This window comes from Microtus oregoni, unplaced genomic scaffold (genome assembly GCF_018167655.1).
Source record: "Microtus oregoni isolate MIOR12 unplaced genomic scaffold, Mior012 000042F_ref0000377, whole genome shotgun sequence".
Lineage (NCBI taxonomy): Eukaryota > Metazoa > Chordata > Mammalia > Rodentia > Cricetidae > Microtus > Microtus oregoni.
The window spans coordinates 1,870,564-1,891,915 of record NW_024543209.1 but is presented as its reverse complement, the minus strand read 5'-3'; the positions used below and the strand labels follow the sequence as shown (position 1 = coordinate 1,891,915).

Genomic DNA, 21,352 nt, shown 5'->3' with positions numbered 1-21,352 from the left:
AGCAGTTTAACCTCTTTTTTTCTGGAAGGTCAATGAGGGCCACATGTATTACACATTATAGGCAAAGGTCAATCACTAATGCCCTCAATCTTTCTTTCTTTCCTTTTTTTTCTATGTGTGTGTGTGTGTAAAAGAGAGAGAGAGAGAGAGAGAGAGAGAGAGAGAGAGACTGACTATCTGCAAGTTGCCCAGGCTGCACTTGCGATTTCCTACCTCAGGTAGCTGGGAGTACATGCCTACACTGTCAGACCTGGAATGATCTATGATCTTGTCTTAACTATATTTCTTTCTCATATAAGAAATGTATGCTAGTACAGCCATACACCATCTTAAATTTTCACTTATATATAAAGCATCTTCCCATAAGAAAATGAACATAGCCCTACATTTTCCTCTCAGCCTTGTAGATTACATCTTCCAACGAGGTAATGGCCAAATCCCCCAATCACTCACACTGCTACCTGCTGCAGAGGCTAGTAGGCGCATTCTTCTCTTAGGAGCCACACTTGATTCCCATTGCCTGTGTTCTTTCTCCTATAAATTAACTCGATGCACTCTGACTCATTTTGAGATTCTTTTTATGCAGCATTGTTGAAGAATCTGGGTTGTACCTACGTACAGTCCTCCGGGGCTCTGAAGGGAATGCCACAGATTGCACAGTGGTGATGGATGTTGAGTTGTGTTTCCTGTTACTAGTGATGGTCTTGAGTAGGTTTTCAAGTGTTTCAAGAAAAGCTTTCCCTTGAAGCAGATTGTTAGTTTCTTAAGGGCAAAAGATAAGCTTTTTTTCTGTCTCCCAGACTATCTACATCGTTTCTCTAGTTGTTACTATTGCTGTGATAAAACACCATGACCAAAAACAAGTTTGGGAGGAAAGTGTTTATTTGACTTACAATTCCTCATTGTAGTCCGTTACTGCGGGAAGACAGGACAGGAACTCAAACAGGGAAGGAACTTGGAGGCTTGGAGCTAATGCAAATCCCATAGAAGGGTGCTGCTGGCTTCTCTCCATACCTGTCTTTTTATACAACCCAGGACTACCAGGCTGGGTGTGGTGGCACCACCCACAATGGGCTGTGCCCTTCCGCATCAATTACCAAATAAGATAATGCTCTACAGGCTTGCCTACAGGACAGTCTTAAGGAGGCATTTTCTCAATTGAGGCCCCCCCCTCCTCTCAAATGCCTCTAGCCTTTATCGAGCTGACATTAGCTAGCACGACCATCATCAAGTATTCTCACATTTTTGGCTCTTGTATATTTCTTGTACGACCCTGGGGATATAAAGTCACGCTGCTACTCCCAACAGGCTTATAAACTTAACACAGCAACGTGTATTAAGATGTAAGTATGTGAGATGTTGCGTATAGATGAAAAGACCAAATCATACACGGACTAAGGTATTAAGCAAGAAATAGACGCTGTGCTTGGAGGTCTGGGCCCGCTTGGAAATTCCGGTAATAAGGTTGCAGTTCCAAGAGGGACAACCCCGTCCTAACCCCACAGGAGCGTCTCTAAGGCGTTGGTGATGGAATTGTCAAGAGGAATGAGTGATGCCGAAGGTCTCACAGATGTAGCCTAATTAGGTACGTTCACAGAGTCCTGCGCGAAAGCAGGATCTAACACGTTTTGTTGTGTCGCGATGTGTTATGTTAACGAAGACGTCACAGTTTATGATTAAAACACACAATAGAGCGGCAGAAACACCGTTGCATAACCGGGAACCAACTTCCGCAGGAGTCCCACCACCCGCCCGGCTCCCCCCGCGACGCGCCGGAGGGGAGGGGTTTCCGCTTCCGGCGTCGGATTGTTGACGCCCGCCCACCCGCCCGCCGCTGTGGTGGCTCCCGGGCGGTTGGGGAGGGGCAGCCGAGGGAGAGCGACGGCGCAGTGACAGGCAGCGCGGAGGGTGCCTCCGAGGCGACGATGGCAGAGGGGCCCGAGGAAGCCCGGAGCCGTCCCCCGGGCCAGGACGGCAGCGGCGGCGGGGACCACGAGCCAGTCCCTTCCGGGCCTGACCCTCCTGCAGCGGCCGCCCCCCAGCCCCGGGCCCTCGCGACCATCGGCCCGGCCGGCTCCGAGGCGGAGGCGCCTCGAGAGCTCCGGAAGCGCCGGGAGACGGCGGCAGCAGCGGTGGCCGGGCAGCAGGAGCCCGGGGACTGCGAGGCGGCGGCCGGGCCGGGCCGCCTGAGCGCGCGCGAGTACTCGCGGCAGGTGCACGAGTGGCTGTGGCAGTCGTACTGCGGCTACCTGACTTGGACCAGCGGCCTGGCCGCCCTCCCCGCCTACTGCGGCCCGCTGCCCGCAGCCCCGCAGCCGGCCGCCCTGGCTTCCCCGCCGCCGCCCCCGCCGCCGCCGCCCCCGCCTCAGCTCGCCTACTACAACCCCTTCTACTTCCTGAACGCCGCAGGGCCCGGGCCGGGGGCGCCCACGGGCGGCGCCACCCCGACCGCCGTCGCCGGCCTCACGCCCCGGGCCCCGCACGTGCAGCCGGCGGCCCGGGCGGCCCCCGTGACCAGGGCAGGCTCTGCGACCCCTGCACGGACGGCGAGCGACGCCGGGCGGCAGGCGGGTGAGAACGGAGGTGAGCCGGGTGAGTGGGATGGAGGAGGGGCGGAGGAGAGGGTTCTGTTCGCTTTGAGGTTTAGGCCGGGATTCACGAAGCCCTTGTTGAACTCGAACTCTTGATCCGTCTAGCTCCACTGGCCGCCTGTTAGGGGTACTGGTGGCTCATGGCCCCTTTTTAAATGACTGCTACCCCTACTGCTCTTCTTGTGGAAGGATTTCACTCTGTAGTCTAGGCTAACCTTAACTGTGTAGCCAGGTTAGCCTCGAACTCGCAATGCTAGTTCTGTGTCAGCCCACAAGGTTAGCCTCGAACTCGCAATGCTAGTTCTGTGTCAGCCCACAGAACATGCCTTGGCAGAGCGATCTCTTGAAGGAGTGACCATTGGGCAAGTAAATGCTCGCTTTTGAGATATGAAACTTCCACAGACATCAGCTATGGTTTGCCCAGACCACGCAGAAATGTCCTGCCACGCAATGCCAATTGTTCTCCCCTTAGACGTGGCTCTAGTCCTTCCCGTGTCAAACCGTTCTCTAAGTGATCTCCATGCTCCGGAAAGAGAGATCCCAAGTTAAACTGAGATGGCAAGCCCCGTTGTTGGAGGAGCTAGTCTACAATACTATTTATCACCTGGACTTGGGCTGCGTTAGGACAGTGGAACTGAAAGGAGCTCATTACAAATAGAATAATGAGCTTCATCTGGGCCCAAGCTTACTGATCTTAAATATCATCTAACTGGTTCTGTTTAGTAACTACAGTCTTACTGTAGCAAATCTTGCAGTCGGTCTCCTGCCTCCAGGTCCAGAGAGCTAGTTCCTGGTGTGGGTCTCCGTGTCCCGCTCATCATTAGATAATTTAGTAACATGTTCTCTTGATGACATCATTGCCATTGGCTGCTCAAGGCTGTAATTTTTTTTTTTTTCAATTCAGTTGGACCTTGACTTTACTTTGCCCCTGCATTTTCGGGCTTGTATTCTTAAACCTATGTGAGTGATTCATTTTCCTCTCCCCTGCCCCTTTTCCTTTTCTACAGGCAGAGAGTATGTCATTCCATCCTTGGCGCACAGATTTATGGCAGAGATGGTGGATTTCTTTATTCTCTTCTTTATAAAAGCGACCATTGTCTTGAGCATCATGCATCTCAGTGGGATAAAGTAAGTTAACAATGGTCACCGAAAAGGCTGGAGCTGCTACCCAGAGATATTGCTTTGTAAAATCTGCTCATTCCTGCGAGTGACTGGGGTGATGGGTGCCCAGGGCCAGGATTTCTTTGTGAAATCCTCTAGCAGTTGTATTTGCTTTGTTTTTTGTTTTATAAAACTTTTTTTAAAAACTGTGTTTATATGTGAACTTGTGAAAGCCAGGAGGTCAACTCTGGGTGTCTTCTGCTCTCTGCTGTTCTGTTTTGTTTGTTCTTGAGATATGATCTTTCACTTAACCAGGGGCTTATCATGTAAGCTAGACTGGCTGGCCATCAAGTCCCCGGATCAGCCTGTCTCCTCCCTTCCCCCTAGGTGCTACATAGGTGTATGGTACTTTGCCTTCTGGATGAGTTCTAAGGACAAGCTCAGGACTGAGCTGTCACCCCTCTGCTGGTTTAAGAAAGGAAACTTCAGTATGTTAAGATCTGTGGGAAATACTCCTATTGAAAATATATAAAAAGAGCGAGGCTTTGTTGGCACATACCTTTAATCCCAGCATTCAAGAGGCAGAAGCAGGCAGATCTCTGAGTTCAAGACCAGCCAGAGCTACAGTTAGAGCCTATCTCAAAAAAACAAACAAAATTTAAGAGGCAAAAGGAGCCTCCAAACCTGGCTTGTTCTATTAACCATTCTCTTTGGCCAGGAATTTATTGGTTTTCTTCTTGTTGGCCAATTAAGCACAAAGAGGGGCTATTCAATGGTTAAGAGCACCACTGATTGTCCAGAGGTTCCAAGTTCAGTTCCCATGTCAGGCATCTCATAACTACCTGTAACTCCAGCTCCAACCCCTTCTTCTGCTTCTGCACACACATGCCATACATTTGTGTACACACACAAACACACACACTCAGTGATCAATTAGTAGCATTTCAATGGGGTTGATTACAGTTGAGCAAATTTCACTCTACTGCCAAGTTTGGCATTTTCTTGAGAATTGCAAATTCTTAGGATAATGGCTCTTATCATTTACTAAGCCTTTTCTTATGTGCAAGACATTGAACTTGACTCTTTTGTTAACCTTAGTACCACGAGGTAGACACTATGTTTATGACAAGTTAAGGCCAGAATTGGGAGAAAAGGTTTAACAGTTACAGTTGTTAAACCTTATAGAGTCCTTGTCAGGTGTTATGGTGATTCCTTCCTATCTCATCTCCTCACCCCCAACACAGCCTTTATTTTACATTTTTATTTGGAAGTCAGAAGACAATTTGGAGAACTTTACCTCTCCACTCTGCTATAGTTTCTTTTTTTTTTTTTTTTTTTGGATTTTTTCGAGACAGGGTTTCTCCGTAGCTTTTTTGGTTCTAGCTCTTGTAGACCAGGCTGGCCTCGAACTCACAGAGATCCGCCTGCCTCTGCCTCCCGAGTGCTGGGATTAAAGGCGTGCGCCACCACCGCCCGGCAGTTTCTTTTGACTGATTTCATCACCTGTGTTAAACTGTTTTAACAGGTGCCCAGTTTTTTTTTAATATTTATTTATTATGGATACAATATTCTGTTTACATATATGCCTGCAGGCTAGAAGAGGACACCAGACCTCATTACAGATGGTTGTGAGCCACCATGTGGTTGCTGGGAATCGAACTCGGCACGCAATGGAAGAGCACGCAATGCTTTTTAACCGCTGAGCCATCTCTCCAGCCCCCCAGGTGCCCAGTCTTAACACAGTCTCCACACAGAGAGAAATTGGGGCCCTATCACTTGCTCCAAGGCTTTCTCTCCTGCCAGTCTTTCTCTAAAGTGTCTTCCATCCTCTTGGTGTGGCTGACTTCTCTCCATTCTTTATGTTGTAGGAAATGTCCTTTCTGAGAAGTCTGCACAACAGTCTTATGTGGTGCTTGTTTCCTGACACAGTTGGCATCCTAGTTTATTATTCTTTATTCTATTTTCCTTGCTAGTTAGAATCTCAGTGGAAACTGAGACGTTCAGCATTCCCTTGCTGTCCTAGTCTGCCTTCTGTTGCAGTGATAAACACCATGATCAAAAGGGTTTATATTTTATAGCTTGTAGTCCCACTGAGGGAAGTCAGGGCAGGAAATCAAGGCTGGAACTAAAGAAGCAGCCCTGGAGGAATGCTGTCTACTGCTTTGTTCAGCCTACTTTCTTAGAGCACCCAGGACCACCTGCCTAGGGGTGGTACCACCCACAGTGTGCTAGGCCCTTCCCACATCAATCATTAATCAAGAAAATACCTCACAGACTTGCCTAAAAGCCAGTCTGATAGAGGCATTTCTCAATTGATTTCCTCTTCCCAGGTGATCCTATCTTATTTCAAGTTGATAAAACCATTGACATCATGTCCTCAGGTCTGACATCTTACTTGTTCTACAGTGTTCTACCGCTGACGTACAAACAACCACACCTTTTGCTTTTATATACTTATTGCTATTTGTTGAATAAACTCATAGGTATTTTATACAATTAGATGGCATGAACCTAACAGCTTAGAATTTCATTTAAAACTTATGACTTAGACTGATCAGGGGGAAATGACACAACTGACCTGGTAACTCTAACTAGTTCATCTATCCCCAAACCCTCCTTTGTGCAGGGACATCTCTAAGTTTGCCATGCACTATATAATAGAAGAAATCGATGAAGACACATCGATGGAAGACTTGCAGAAAATGATGATTGTGGCACTTATATACAGGTTGTTAGTTTGTTTCTATGAGGTAAGCTGCCAACTGAAGCAAATACTGCTTTAATAGTGTAATTTTAGGTTTCTACCAAGAAAAAGAATGAGAATTTCTGGAGCATCTGTACACACTTGTATTTTTTCACAATTTTTTAAATTAACACTTTTCAAGTTCAAACTTAAATTTTAGAAATTTAATAATTGTTTTGTTGTGTTTTTCAGTTTGGGAAATAGAATTACATTCATAAAATAGGTTAGGTCCAAAAATATACTTACAGACTGGTTATAGAAATATATTTTTACTTGTGAAACAACTTCATAAACTATGAGCCAAAAAATACAGTAGATAATTTTGATATTGAACATTTTTTAAAAACTGTAAAAAATGTTTTAGTGACTAATTGGAGAGGGGTGGGTATTGGAGATCAAACCCAGAGCCCACACATGCTAGGTAAACCAAGCCTCTTTTTCTTTTTTAGAAACGTCTCAGAGTTCAAGGGCAGATCTTGAATGCAGTTGGGACTTCTTGAATCACAGCCTACCCAGTAATTGGGATGACAGGCCTTGTGCCATCAGGCCAGACCTTTATTTAGGGTTTTGTATGTCAAGACAGGGCCTCATTATGTAGCCTGGCTTAATCCCAAACTTGCCAGTCATCTCTCCCCAGCCTCTGGTTGGTTAGTGGGCTTCTAGAATTCTATCTATTGGCACATCCAGTGTAACTTTATTTTTGAGACAGGGTCTCACCCTGTAGCCCTCTCTGACTTGAACTCACTGTGCTTACCAGGCTGACTTTGAATACAAGTTTCCAATCCTACCTGCCTCTACTCCCAAGTGCTGAGACTAAAGATGTGTGCCACCATACCTGGCCCTCTGACAAGACATTTTTATAAAGAATGAGGTGATTTTAATAGAAAAAATTTTAATCTTTAAAATTGATTTAATTTTCTTTAAATTGTCCTTCTTTCCTTAGATAATTTGCATATGGGGAGCAGGGGGAGCTACTCCAGGAAAGTTCCTACTAGGGCTTCGAGTTGTGACCTGTGATACATCAGTACTCATTGCTCCAAGTCGGGTTTTAGTGATTCCTTCCTCAAATGTTAGCATCACAACGTAAGTTCTTTGCTTATCTTAATCTACTTGCAAAAAGAGTACAGTTAAGTCATCTTCTACTGTATAATGATGTCAACTGTACATGGCATATTCAGAAATGATTAAGATTCTACTACATGCTAATTTCAAGGTATCTTGAGCTTCTGGAAATGCACTGATTATTGCATTCTCAGGATCATTCATACATTCCTCAGAATGAGTTCGTTAAGTGGCACAGGATTGTGTTCAGTATTCACTAGTTACAGGTTCTATACAGTGTTTTAAAATACTGGTCTTTTTCTTCATCATATACACTGTAATCATATGGACTTACATGGAAGTTTGTGTGTGTCTCATTGCCTTTGGCATAAATGTTCAAAATGATTCTATGAAATGTGTCGCAATGAGGAGATACTTGGGTGTTTTCAGTGCCCTGTGCCTAGCTTTCTTCTCTGGCTCTGTGAACTACCCACCACAACCCTCTCCTGGCTCCAGCTCTTATACGTAGCACCCATAATGCCTGTAGTGAGGGTGCAGTGGCAATGGAAGCTGGGGAGGTGAGTGAGCTGTGATCGCTTGAATCAAACAATTTGGCTGATTCAGGGGAACTAAGACAACAAACTCCAGAATTAGGCTAGATTTTGCTGGCATATGCACATTGCCTTAGAGCTTTGTGTTTTAATTCAGCTTTTTTTTCCCCCCAAGAGTTTGTGTAGCGCTGGCTGTCTTGGAACTCGCTCTGTAGACCAGGGTGGCCTCAAACTCAAAGATCTGCCTGTCTCTGCCTCCTGAGTAGTGGGATTACAGGTGTTGCACCACCATTGCCCAGCTCTGGCTACTTCTAATAATGGTTACTGTTTACTGAACACTTCTCAGATACCAGGCATTTTATTAATTTAACGCAGCATTTTGATCTCATTTTCACAGCTGTGGAGCATTAGTAATTAAAGAATGTGAAACCAACCAGTTTGGATTCAGAGTCCACACAGCTGCTGACAGGCAAAACTAACATTGTTAGGATAATTCTCCATTTTGAGCTATTACTGAAAGCTTTTAAGACTTCTAATTACTGGAGCCCATACAGGAAAATGGATAAAAGAATAGATTGTGTTTCAGATAAAATAGAAAGTAGGACTGCAGTAGCATACTCAGTTCAGAAGATTCTAGAAACCCATGGGAATATGTGACTATGGAAAAGGGATGTTCTTGTCTTCTAACAAAATAGAAAGTAGGTGTGTTGTCTCCTTGTTGGTGTCCCGAGGTATTTAAAGCCATGCACGTCAAAGTTGTAGTCTTCTAGGAAGCTTTCTTTAGGGGCAGAGTAAGTAGTTTCACTGTATTGTGTGAAAGGTTTGTACTGTGTCCTGAAGGTAGAGACAGCAACAAGAAACCTAGTCAGGAAATGACTCATACGACCTGACGTGCTGCTTCTGCTTGCTTCCTCTAGGTCCACCATACGAGCTTTGATCAAGAATTTTTCTATTGCTTCTTTTTTCCCTGCTTTCATCACACTACTGTTTTTTCAGCATAATCGAACAGCCTATGACATTGTAGCAGGAACCATAGTGGTAAAAAGAAATGGAGTCAGATGATGCCCCAGAGCCCAGAATTCCACTCTTTGGAATAATAATGACAAGTCTAAATTATGTATTAAGGCCATCAGTATCTCTAGGTTACATTAATTGATGATTTTAAAAATTAGAGCAGTCACTACATTGTGATGCAGGAGACTGTTCTGAAAGTGTTGACTCTACTTATCCAGGAACTTTCCAGAAGGAAAACCTATTAAATTCAAGTGTTAAATATTTGTAGGATAACAAAGCAAATGGTTTTAATCAATATAGATAAATACATACTTTAGCATTTAAGATAACAAAAATTTGCTGGAAGGATTTTCAGCTTTAAACTCTCCATTTTCTTTTGGCTTATCCTGGAGTGAAAATGTCCAGTTGTGTTTTATAAACACCTACATAACTCCCACAACTCTTCTTAGGGAAGTTGTTTTATGTGGGCATTGAGAAAGACCATCAACTCAACATCCCACTGGCTCCATGGTAGGTATTGGAGAAAAGGGCTAGTGAGGAAGGCCTACCAGTCCCTCACGTCATACTTCCATGTTGTTCTAGAATTCACTGCAGTAGTGGTGGGATTTTACAGCTTCTTACTGCTTATGTATTTGGAGGCAAGAACTTTTGTGATGATGATGAAAATATATTGTCATATCATTTATATTTAAAAAAAAAAAGGTAAGTTAGTGATTGCCTTCTGTGAGGGTAGAGCGGGGATGGGGATGTGATTTTTCAATGTAAATTCAGCTTAGAATTCATGTGCCCTAACATCCAACTATAAATAGGGGGGGAAACATTCAAACATTCCCAGTGTTTACGCTCCAGTGTTCTAAATGTACCTGTAGATTCTATTTCTGTACAAGCAAATTCCTAACTATATTCTGTACAGTTCCATGACTGTCAAAACATCAAGGTATTAAGAGTTCCAGTGTTTTGTAATAACTTAAATACTAGCAGCCTGTGAAATATTAGTTTTCCCATGATAAATTGTTCTCTCTAATGCAAGACAGAATATCATTTCCAGACATTATTCTAGCGTCTTTAAGCTCGTTTTGAGCCTGCTAGAGAAGAAATTTGGGGGAAAATATTAAAGCAAACTTTTGCGTATAGTCATTGTACTTTGCTCTGTTGGTGCAACATTATCGGGTTTTTGTCTCTGTGCTTTTGTTGTGTCCCAGTTAGCTCGCTGTACGTTTTATAGTTTAAACTTTATTCTTACTCGTTCTTCTATGTGATTTTCTCAAGAAACACTAAATTGTATTGTACACGACGAAATCAATCTTTGTTCCTTGGTTTTAAATAGCAAGAATAAGCCATCTGTTGTATTATTGTATCAACTTTCAGTGGGCTTTTGACATTTAAAACTGAAAATGCATTTACTGTCTACAGACACTTTAAGAATCTAATAGCTTATTGTAAAAGTTCATAAACCATGATTTCTAAAAATAATTTTACATTAAATCCAAAAAAACCCTATTACTTGTTAAGAGCAGCACATAGAGAAGACTTGCTTGTGGCTTTGGCAAGACCTGATGGCTCTTCAAACTCTTACACTACAGATCAGGAAATTGGTATGGACACTACTTTTGCCACTGATGAGAAAATTCAAGTTGAAATGTGCTTCATCCACCCAGCTCTAGAGTATTTGATTATTGTAGTTTTCACTGAGGGTATTTTTATTTGTGCAGTAAAATAAACAGTTTCTTAGTTTAAATACTGCAATTTGCTTTGGGCAAGTTATTTAGATCCAGCTGTGGATTCAAGCTGTGCCATATAGGTGGTAAGATAAAAGTATTGCTTTGCCTCTACAATAAAACCTCAAACTAAGTTCCCTTTAGGGAAGAAATCTCAAGAGTTGAAATAAAAAGGAAAAAAGGGAACCTGGCATGTTTCTTCTTCATAGGGTTGTAAAGTGGAGCTTCCTTCGCAGAACATGAGTGTATTCAATTACAGAAATACTGATTTCCTATGTCTCATGCTGAAGCTGTAAAAGGGCAGAAATGAAGATGTTCTTTTAATGAGCATGAAACCCTGTGCTGAAACCTTAGGATTGGAGTCTTGTTGATGCATTACCATTCAATCCAGACAACTGGGAAGAGATTTTATTTTAGGCAGTGAGAAAGTCTCAGCCATCACTGGCTAGATCTTGTTCCACCTTCTAGGTAGGAAAACTGTGATAACTGACCATAAACACATGCCAGTAGACAGTATTCTAAAGCATTGCCCAACTCCTTTTCTAGCACTGGCTTAATTCTCCCCTACTTCTCCAAGAAAGAGATCCTAAAAGTTTTAACTTAAAAAAACTTGTTCACATCAGTGATTTGAGTGTTTCACTTAAACAACTGTTTCTGGCAAAGAGAAGTTGAAATTTTACACTTGCTATTTAGAAGGTGGGACAATTAAAGTTTCTCATTGTTTGAGGACAATGCCTAAATTAACAGTATTCATAAACTCCAAGAAGTACTGTTTCAGCTTCTTTATTCACATAACCAAAGGCCAAAGTCCTTACTCATGCCTGGGTGAAGTTCCTCATTTCAGTTGGTATGTGCAGATTTCCTTGTAGTTCACTTTAGAAAGGCTTCCCTTGCAAACAGTATCTAATGACCCACCTATAAACAAAAGTCACCATTCTATTTTTAATGTTTGTATGTCACCAGTTTGTATTTTTGTCTCAATAAATATGTCAACAGTGTTATCTGTGTTTGTCTATTTCTTTGACAAGTTTTCCTAAATTAAACTAATAGGGCTGGAGCGGTGCTTCAGGGAGCTAACACTTGCCTTGAATATGCAAGACCCTACACTATCTAAACACCTATGAAAAAATTATATCTAAAAAGTTACCTGCAAATGAATGCTACTTCAGGTTAAACTTACTGGTAGGTACTTGGAGCCATTACAACAATCAGATAACTAAATTTAAACTCCATCTTAATGGGAAAAGCCTTTACAAACCAGTCCGTATGGGCTGCCTTCCTCAAAAAAGACATGTTAACTGTAAACCCACAACTCGAGGTTGACACAAGCATACTGATGCAAATTTAAGGCCACCCTGGGCTACAGTATAAGACCCTATCTTTAGAAATTAAAGGGCATGGCTGCATTGGTGGTGCAAGCCTTTAATCCTAGCACTTGGGAGGCAGATGGATCGCTGTTGTTCGAGGCCGACCTGGTCTACAAGAGCTAGTTCCAGGACAGACTCAGAAGCTACAGAGAAACCCTGTCTTGAAAAACCAAAAAAAAAAAAAAAAAAAAAAAAAATTAAAAGGCATGTGTGCAAACTGTTTAATGCAGCCTGGTCGAAGTATTGCTCCAGACAATTTACTGTTCTAAACCAATCTACAAACTGCATTTGGAGGCTACAGTAGATTTTGGAGGGGAGGGGGAATGACACAGTTCTATACTACAAATATAGTTGCTATCTAGAAGGTCTTCACCATCCTCATTTTTCAATGTTACAGCAAACAGTTTCCATTAAAGATGCTACCCTTTCTAGAACTCGTTGAATCATTCTTGGTCTTTGGAGTATATCAAGTGTAGTATCTGTTCATTTACCCCTTCAATAATTTCCATTGAATTTTAAGCTTCATACAACCCCCAAGAAGGATATGCTAACAATAAAAACAAGTAGTTCCCAAGTTAAATCTTTACTTTGTTAAAAAAAAACCACTTTAATAAAAATGCTAGTTATATTAATAAAATTTTTTTTCATTATTTAAAAAAAAGGAATTTCAGTTGTTTGAATTATAGTTTTTTTTCCTTAAGGCCTGAAATTATAATCACTACACGCAACCTAGCACTTAAATGCTTAAATTGATATCCACAGACCTGACAGAGTTAGAAAAGGATTGTTATCCAAAGCCAGTCTGTCAGTCTCTGGGAATATCCCCTAAAACGTACATGTACAAATCCCACTAATAATAAGCACTCTCAATCCCAGCCAGTACAATGAAGAGTTTACCATTGCTGGGCCAGAGGAGTACAGCTCCAGAGATGGAGCTGCCACCAAGACTGGAAAGCTACATGCAGCCCAAGAATCAAAAGTCTCAAGATCTTAACAGTCTTGCAGACTCTGGAGAACCAAAAGATTCCCAATTTTCATATAAACCAGAGTTAGTAGGAATTTAGTAAACTGCTTTTTAAAGTGTGTTTAAGAGGGGAGATACTAAAAGTAAAACTATTTCCTACACATTTTAAAGAAAAGGGATATGCCCTATTAAACCACTGTTTGGACCTAGATAATGCCTAAGAACTGGACTCCAAGGTCACTGTGAGGTCAGACAGGTTCCGAGTTACCTCTTCCAGCATTCACCGGACTCCAATCAAGCTTAAATAATCAGATAAATATTAAGGAGAATATTAGAAAAACAAAACTCTACCCTCATATCATTATGTGATGATGGCTTAAGTTATTTTAGTTAGAAAAACACTTTTTTCATGAGGACAAAGCATTAGAAATTCTCAATGTAAATTAAACTCAACTAACCTGAAGTGGAGCAAATTAAGCACAAACTAACAATAAATGCCAATCCTAATTACACTAAAGACAAAAGTAAGATGTGCTGGCCCAAGAGTTCTCTCCTGGACCTTAAGTGAGCAAAAAGTCTAGTCATTCAAGTAATGCAGTAAAAGGCCCATTACAATGTTACAAGCTTTCAGAATGCCTGAGACATATCTCCAAGAGTATAAGCAATGAACATTGTTTAGGCATCTAGCAGGGAAGCTAGGATTACAAACAGAAAGGGTTGTATGCTTACCTTCGACTTTTAAAGGTGTGCTATACATACAAATTAAAGATAGCAGCAGGCAGAATGCAGGGGCTCTTCTGTAGACTGCAAACTCTGGTAACTCTTGGGCCTTGCCTGATTATACTCTTTGGGATTTCTAATCAACCACCCTTCCCACTAATATTATGTGCCTCCACTATGAGAACTGTTAGCGAAACGTGCTTCATAAAGTTTTATTGATGGCATTTATCCCATGGTTTAACATGTTAATTATACTGTAATAAACATGGCTTTAATATTAAACTTTTCCTTATTATCCAAAGTCACCACAGTCCATTTCAGTAAATATAAAAATATATGCTTAATACTTTGTACAATACTGGTTTTTGGTCCAAACAAAACTGGATCAGAAAAGCCAATAAATTCAACTTTAAGAATCCCCAATTTTTTTTAAAGATTTCCAAATGGATTTAGGCAACTTTGAATAATGGGATTTACATAATAAAATCTGAGACAAGACTAAACAAACAACAAAAATATGTCTAACATAAAATTAAAATTTCAAGTTCACAGATTTATGTTATGCCAAAAAGTACAGAAACAATATTGTATTTACAGAAGTTTCATAATAAAATAATGAAAAAGGCAAGACAGTCGATAGAATGAAAATATAGAAATAGCATATACTTATTAAATGGAGAATGAACTAGATCTAACAAGTCCTTAGCATGGACCATTCTTTAATCAGGCTTTCTCTATCAGAATTTTTCTGTGCACAATACATCCAACTCACTTCACACATACACCACCACAAACTCCGCATAGAAATCATTCATCTCAAAGTCCTCTAATCTATACAGGATTCTAATCTATACAGAATTCCCCAGATATAATTACAATTTCAATGCGTTCCATTAACGCTTTATCAACGCACATAGCGGTGCAGACAGGATCTATACAAAGCCATTCACCGTGCAGGCTCTATTCCTGGGTACAGCCAGACTATGCCAATCAGTGAATAATGTGCTGGGTCATAAAATGTTTTTGCTGAAGAATCAGTCAGTCATCAGTCTAGCTATTATTTTCAAAAGAGAATGAGATACGGGAATGGGACTTCCGTAAAGAAAAATGAGGGCAATTCCAAAATTAAAGAAGTCCTTGGACAGATCTGACTTCCGATAAGCCCAGCCTGTAGTACAATCCAGTATCTGAAAGCAGGCACTCGCTGCTGATAAACGGTTGGGTATAACACCTTTGTGACCTTTATTTCCTGCGTCTAACAGCAGTCTTTATCTTGCGACCAGAAACTGAAGTCCCGGAAGAAGAGAACATATTTTTCCCATTTGACCTGTGAAAATAAAACATTATGATGTTACATAACGCTCAGGACAAGAGAACTCATAACCACTTAACACAACCGGCAACAAAATGGGAAGAAGTGAGGAAAATGCTGTTGTTACAAGCAAACACTTTCTGCTATACCTGGCCTATAACTTGCTGCTCCTGTTTCAGATTATAATTTAATCCCCAAAATTACAATATCATAAACTGATACTGGGTAATATTTACTATTACCCTAACTATATTACTGCCTGATTTACTTTTAGAAACAGACACATCTTTACCAGTGTAAATTCTCAATGAAATAAAATCATCTCTTACCCCAATGTAAATGACGCTGGAGACTGGCTGAATGGGAAGCCCCCTGAACCTGAGGGTTGGGCTGAGGCTGCAGGCGTGCTGGGATTTGCACCAAATGTGAACACTCCTGATGGATTATTATTTGTGAAGTTGAAATTTGTAGTGCTGCTGCCAAATTGGAAAACAGAACCTATACAAATTAAGCAGAAATATCCCATTAATGACACAATATTGTTTAAGATAAACTTTGACCTAGACATATTAAACTTGGGAAAAATTAAGATCTTAGCAAGGCGTGATAAACGCACGCCTCTTGTCCCAGCACTCAGGATGCAGAGGGGAGAGAATCTATGTGAGTTCAAAGCCAGCCTGGGTCCAAGAGCCAGTTTCAGGTCAGCCAGGGCTGCCACAAAACAGAAATTTTAGAGTACACATGACCTAAGTACAAACACCAGAATGATGAACCCTAACCAATAGCCAAACAAAAGTAAGATGAACCTTATAAACCAATAACAAAACAAAACAAAAAAAAAAAAAAAAACTAAAGGCCGGGCGGTGGTGGCGCACGCCTTTAATCCCAGCTCTTGGGAGGCAGAGGCAGGCGGATCTCTGTGAGTTCGAGACCAGCCTGGTCTACGAGAGCTAGTTCCAGGACAGGCTCCAAAACCACGGAGAAACCCTATCTCGAAAAAACAAAACAAAACAAAAACTAAAGGACAGAATACTCAGAATTCACAAAAATAGAAAATGGTTTAACTTTCTATTCAGAGTGCACCAAGAGAAACAAATATGCTCCCCAAGATCAATATCCTCTACTCTATAACATGCAAAATAGCATTTCCAAACAGCCAAAACTGATGCTAAGACCCAACAGCAAATGAATAGGCTGCCATTCAGTGATTCACTCTGCAACAGTGACAAAACCACATTCAACATGTAAAATTTAAGAGCCAAAGAAGCAAGACTGCATCCAACATGAGCCCACTTATATAGATAAGTTACCAGGCAAAACTTTTATTTTCTAGGTGTCAGGAAACAAGAGTCCAACGGACAGAGCAGCAATCACCATTAGAGTGAAGAGAGAGGACTGTGATCAAAATGGCCTCTGATCACGTGTCCTCCAGTTGTCTGTACACACATGCAAATGTCCATATTAGATGACTTTCATGTTTGTAACCTTTTCATGAGCTCATATTTCAATTAGAACGATCAAAGGGTACAATTCTGAGAAAATACAGCACTAAAATACAGTGTAATCAGTTGTATTTAAAAAGCCACAATAAAGCCGGGCGGTGGTGGTGCATGCCTTTAATCCCAGCACTCGGGAGGCAGAGGCAGGCGGATCTCTGTGAGTTCGAGACCAGCCTGGTCTACAAGAGCTAGTTCCAGGACAGGCTCCAAAACCACAGAGAAACCCTGTCTCGGAAAAAAAAAAAAAAAAAAAAAAAAAAAAAAAACACAAGAACTTTCGATGAGATATGAGAGGTAACTAGCAGCATTATCCAAATGCTGTGAAGCAACTAAGCACACAGCCTGGTCTACGAGAGCTAGTTCCAGGACAGGCTCCAAAACCACGGAGAAACCCTGTCTCGAAAAAACAAACAAAACAAAAAAAAGTAAGGTGAAACTTCCCAAAGGAAATCAAAACACTGTTCCACTGCAGCCTACAGGAAAACAGGGTGAAACAACCCATACCTAAGTCAGAGGAAGAAATGTTTTAAATATACTTTAATGCCATCAAATGCTGTGATATTTGTAGGTGGATGTAAAACACCACACTTCACTATTGTGTTAAGTCTAAAACATCAGAAAATAAGATATGCACATGGTTTCAAAATTAAAAAAAAAAAAAAAAACAAAAAACAGACACCAGACTCAAAGTATAGATTCCACGAGTCATTACACAACTTACTGGAATTGGGAGCTGTCCCAGAGCCAAATGCAGACTGACTAGGCTGCTGCCCAAACACAGGAGGTTGGCTGCTGCTTGACACTGCCCCAAAAGTAGGTGGTGCTGCGGGCTGGGAACCAGCAGAAAACAACGATGTTGAAGACGATATAGAGCCAAAGCTTGGAGGGTTCGGTTGGCTGGCACCTTGACTTTGTCCAAACGTTGGGGTCTGGTTAGCACCAAATGCTGGACTGGCAGATGGTGTTGAATGTCCAGTGCCAAATACAAAGGAGGATCCTGAGCGAAAAAATAAATCAACAACATCAAAGTTTGTAGTGAGATTGCTCTTGAGAAGCTCTGCAAACCCACAAACTAATTTCAGGCCACTTTACAGGCTCTTACCTCGATCACAAGCATTGAATGATTAGAACAATGACACTATTTTCTAAAACATGCACTAATGTAACAAAAACTTTAAAGAACAAAACTCTCTATCTTTGCAACCAACAACCTTCTACTAGAAGAAGGGGTGTACTTAAGACGGAGTCTGACTCAGGCTAGCTTGGAACTCACTTAGCAACTTAGGCTCAACAATTTTTTTTTTAAATTCTTTTCATTTATTTATTTATTTAGTATGCAATATCCTGTGTGTCTGTGCACGCCAGAAGAGGGCACCAGACCTCATTACAGATAGATGGTTGTGCGCCACCATGTGGTTGTCGGAAATTGAACTCAAGACCTATGGAAGAGCAGGCAATGCTCTTAAACACTGAGCCATCTCTCCAGCCCAACAATTTCTTTCTAAAATGATCTATCTTATATGTTGGGGAATATTATTTCAAGGTGTGTTACTTTTGTTTATGCTGTGGAATATTTGTTTAATGATGTAAAGATGTGTTGCTTTTGTTTATGCTACATTTGATTAACTGTGAAGCTGTGATCTTTAACACCTGATAGTCTCATAAAGAGCTGAACGGCCAATAAAGAAGCAGGAGCAAGGATAGGTGGGGCTGGTAGGCAGAGAATATAAATAGGAGGAGAAATGAGGAAGAGGAGGAGCAAGGAGAGAACAAGGGGAGGAAGACATTGGGGGCCAGCCAGCCACAAAGTAAGAGTGAAAATAAGATACACAAGAAGAAAAGGAAAAAGCCCAGAGGCAAAAGGTAGTCTGGATAAGTTAAGAAAAGCTGGCAAGAAACACGCCAAGCTAAGGCGGGGTAATTATAAGTAAAAATAAGCTTCTGTGTGATTTATTTGGGAGCTGGGAGGCAGGCACCCCAAAAGAGCAAAAAACAACTAACAACACTTTTAAGTGACCTATAGGTCACTGTATGAGAACTCATATCCAATACAATCACTATCATTATCTGGCTGCATCAGAATTTGACATTTCAAAAGGCAACTTGGAAAAATTATATATTTTTCCTAAAAATCAGTTTTTTTTTTGCTTTGATCTTTCTTTTTTGAGACAGGATTTCTCTGTGTAGCCTTGGCTATCCTAGAACTCACTCTCTAGACCAGGCTGGCCTTAAACTCAAAGATCTACCTGCCTCTGCCTCTTGAGTGCTGGGATTAAAGGCATTCACTACCATGCCCAGCTTGAAAACATTATTCTTTTTTTTTTTTTTTTTTTTTTTTTGGATTTTCGAGACAGGGTTTCTCCGTAGCTTTTTGGTTCCTGTCCTGGAACTAGCTCTTATAGACCAGGCAGCCTCGAACTCACAGAGATCCGCCTGCCTCTGCCTCCCGAGTACTGGGATTAAAGGCGTGCGCCACCACCGCCCGGCGAAGAAAACATTATTCTTAAGAGTTAAATATATTCATAGGCTGGCGAGATGGCTCAGTGGTTAAGAGCACTGACTGCTCTTCCAGGACCCAGGTTCAATTCCCAGCACCCACATGGCAGCACACAGCTGTCTGTAACTCCAGTTCCAGAGAATCTGACATCATTATACCAATGCGTATAAAATAAAAGTTAAAAAAAAGTTTAAAAGTTAAATACATTCAACCTGAACATTATTATGAACTGCATTAATATGAACTGCATTATTTCTCCACAGGTGAAAACTTACAATATTCTAGATATGGGTGACTTAGAGGCACTCAAATGTCACTTGATCAAGATTATAACCTGCAAGAATGTGCTACAACTGTCACACTTTACAGCAAAAACAATTCAACTACAAAACCTACTCTCCCCCATCACTAAGTTACCTGAAGAGCTTGATGTGGTAGCTCCAAAACTGAACCCGGAAGATGCAGTACTGTTACTGCTGGCTCCTGATCCAAACACAAATGGAGGGGCAGCTGAGCCAGTGCTGGATGTGGTGGCTGGCTTGCTATCTTGAGGAAATAACAAAGACTGAGATGTACTGGACTCTGTAGAGTTACCGAAGGCAGAGCTGCTGACAGGATTGCTGGCCTGTCCAAACACAAAGGCTGCCACAGGAGGGTTGGAGGAAGAGGTGGAACTACCAAATAAGCCACCACTGGATGAAGTGGCTGGTGCACTGGAACTAGAGGAACTGCTATTCAAGAAGCTAAACACTGGCTTTGCTACACCTTGATCTGTAAAACAATAATTGAGAAACAAACATAAATCCTTAAGAACAAATTGTCTAACAAAATGTTCCTATTATATAAATTAAGATTATTTTATATAGTTTGACTCATCAAATAAACATCTATTAACACTTTGAAATGTCAAAGTGTCTACCTTTTATGATTTATGGATTTTCTCTTTAGACAAAGACCTTCAAACATTCAAATAAAAAGTCCTGTGGCTATGTATATAAATTTAATAAGAAATACACAGCGCCTCACATACAAATCTAACTTGACTTTGTATTCAGAAACCAAATCCTGATAGAAGAAACGAGGTGTACTTTTATGTGTTTGACCATACCGTTTGTCATTTTACAATAGCAGAAATTTATCCACATTAACAAATCAACCAGTTAACCTCCTCACAATACTGACTGGACCTCAGCATTTGCTAACTCCTGCTAACTAGTGCACAATGTCACACTTGTGGCACCCTAAATTAGCAATGTACACATCTATTTCCTTGGCTGACACTGTCATCAGATTGTTAATTAGTGCCTGCATGCCATTCTCAAATTCCTTGTCCATTCACTTTTCCTACAAATTCCAGAAGTAGCTTAGCTTGACAAGATGTATAAAATCTAAGAACTGAAATGAGGTGAACAGGAGAACTACTTTCCCCCAGGAATGGGTTCATTTTCTATGCTCAGCATCATCACCATTGTAAATTAGAACACTTCGAACATACAAGTCATGTTTATGCTGTACAACTACTGATTATCAACTTGGAGGGAACCTTTAGATTTTTACATGGTAATCATGAATCTATAACCCAACAAGCTTTCCTTTCCACTTTCCCAGTATCTCAGAGCTCCAATGCTGCACAACATGCTATAGGTGAAGGTAAGGTCAAATCTGATCAAATGACAAGTAATTTTAATTCTCTTGTTTTTTGGTGGGGGGAGCAGCCTGTTCACAAATTTCCAAGTAAAAATAAAAACTGCTCGTGGCTATGTGAATTTCTCATTTGGGGGTTAATAATTCATTGAGTGTTTCCAAATTACTTTTCAAAGATGTTAATGAAAGGGTCCAATTTACAATCTTTGCATGTCTGAAAATAGCTACATTTTGCTTTTATGTCTGATTGAATCTGGCTAGTTACAAAATGGTTCAAGATTATTGCATTTGTAAGTCACTGTTTGATGCTGGGAATAAAACCCAGGGCTTTGCCCAAGTCTTTGAGAGTATTCTCTTTACCACTGAATTAAGAGCTAGCTCAGTCATTTCCATTTTTAAGACCAGTGTCCTTTTAACTTAATTTTTAACCGAATGTGTGTAGGCATCAAATATCTCTGAAGCTGGAGTTACAGGCAGTTCTGAGCCACCTAAAATGGGTGCTGGGATCCAAACTTGTATCCTCTTTAAAGAGCAGTATGCATAGCTCCAGCCTCAGTGTCTTATTTTACATTCAGAAAATATTCACGTCA

The 21,352-nt window shown here is 41.3% G+C and overlaps 2 protein-coding genes across 5 annotated transcripts in view; one reads left to right on the top strand and one right to left on the bottom strand.

The window, feature by feature from the left end:
- The first annotated feature begins 1,797 nt into the window (after positions 1-1,797).
- On the top strand, positions 1,798-19,546 carry Fam8a1 (family with sequence similarity 8 member A1). 3 transcript variants are annotated; one of them, XM_041633012.1, is made up of 5 exons: positions 1,798-2,592; positions 3,599-3,719; positions 6,319-6,442; positions 7,379-7,518; positions 19,382-19,546. In XM_041633012.1, the coding sequence occupies exons 1-5, from the start codon at positions 1,926-1,928 to the stop codon at positions 19,383-19,385; spliced, it is 1,056 nt and encodes a 351-aa protein (XP_041488946.1). In that variant the 5' UTR covers positions 1,798-1,925; the 3' UTR covers positions 19,386-19,546. The 3 variants fall into 3 exon arrangements, with proteins under 3 accessions (XP_041488946.1, XP_041488945.1, XP_041488944.1); XM_041633011.1 differs by lacking the exon at positions 19,382-19,546 and adding an exon at positions 8,945-11,757 and having other exon boundaries at positions 1,800-2,583; XM_041633010.1 differs by lacking the exon at positions 19,382-19,546 and adding an exon at positions 8,945-11,757 and having other exon boundaries at positions 1,800-2,592.
- Nup153 (nucleoporin 153) overlaps positions 12,359-21,352 on the bottom strand; it is a 48,920-nt gene continuing 39,926 nt past the window's right edge. Inside the window, exons 18-21 of one of the 2 annotated variants that reach the window (XM_041633009.1) lie at positions 19,536-19,889; positions 17,343-17,618; positions 15,452-15,620; positions 12,359-15,137 (exon numbers count right to left, since the gene is read on the bottom strand). In XM_041633009.1, the coding sequence (XP_041488943.1) occupies positions 15,053-15,137; positions 15,452-15,620; positions 17,343-17,618; positions 19,536-19,889 (884 nt within the window). In that variant the 3' untranslated portion in view covers positions 12,359-15,052. The remainder of the gene's footprint in view (positions 15,138-15,451; positions 15,621-17,342; positions 17,619-19,535; positions 19,890-21,352) is intronic. The other variant, XM_041633008.1, reaches the window with a different exon arrangement.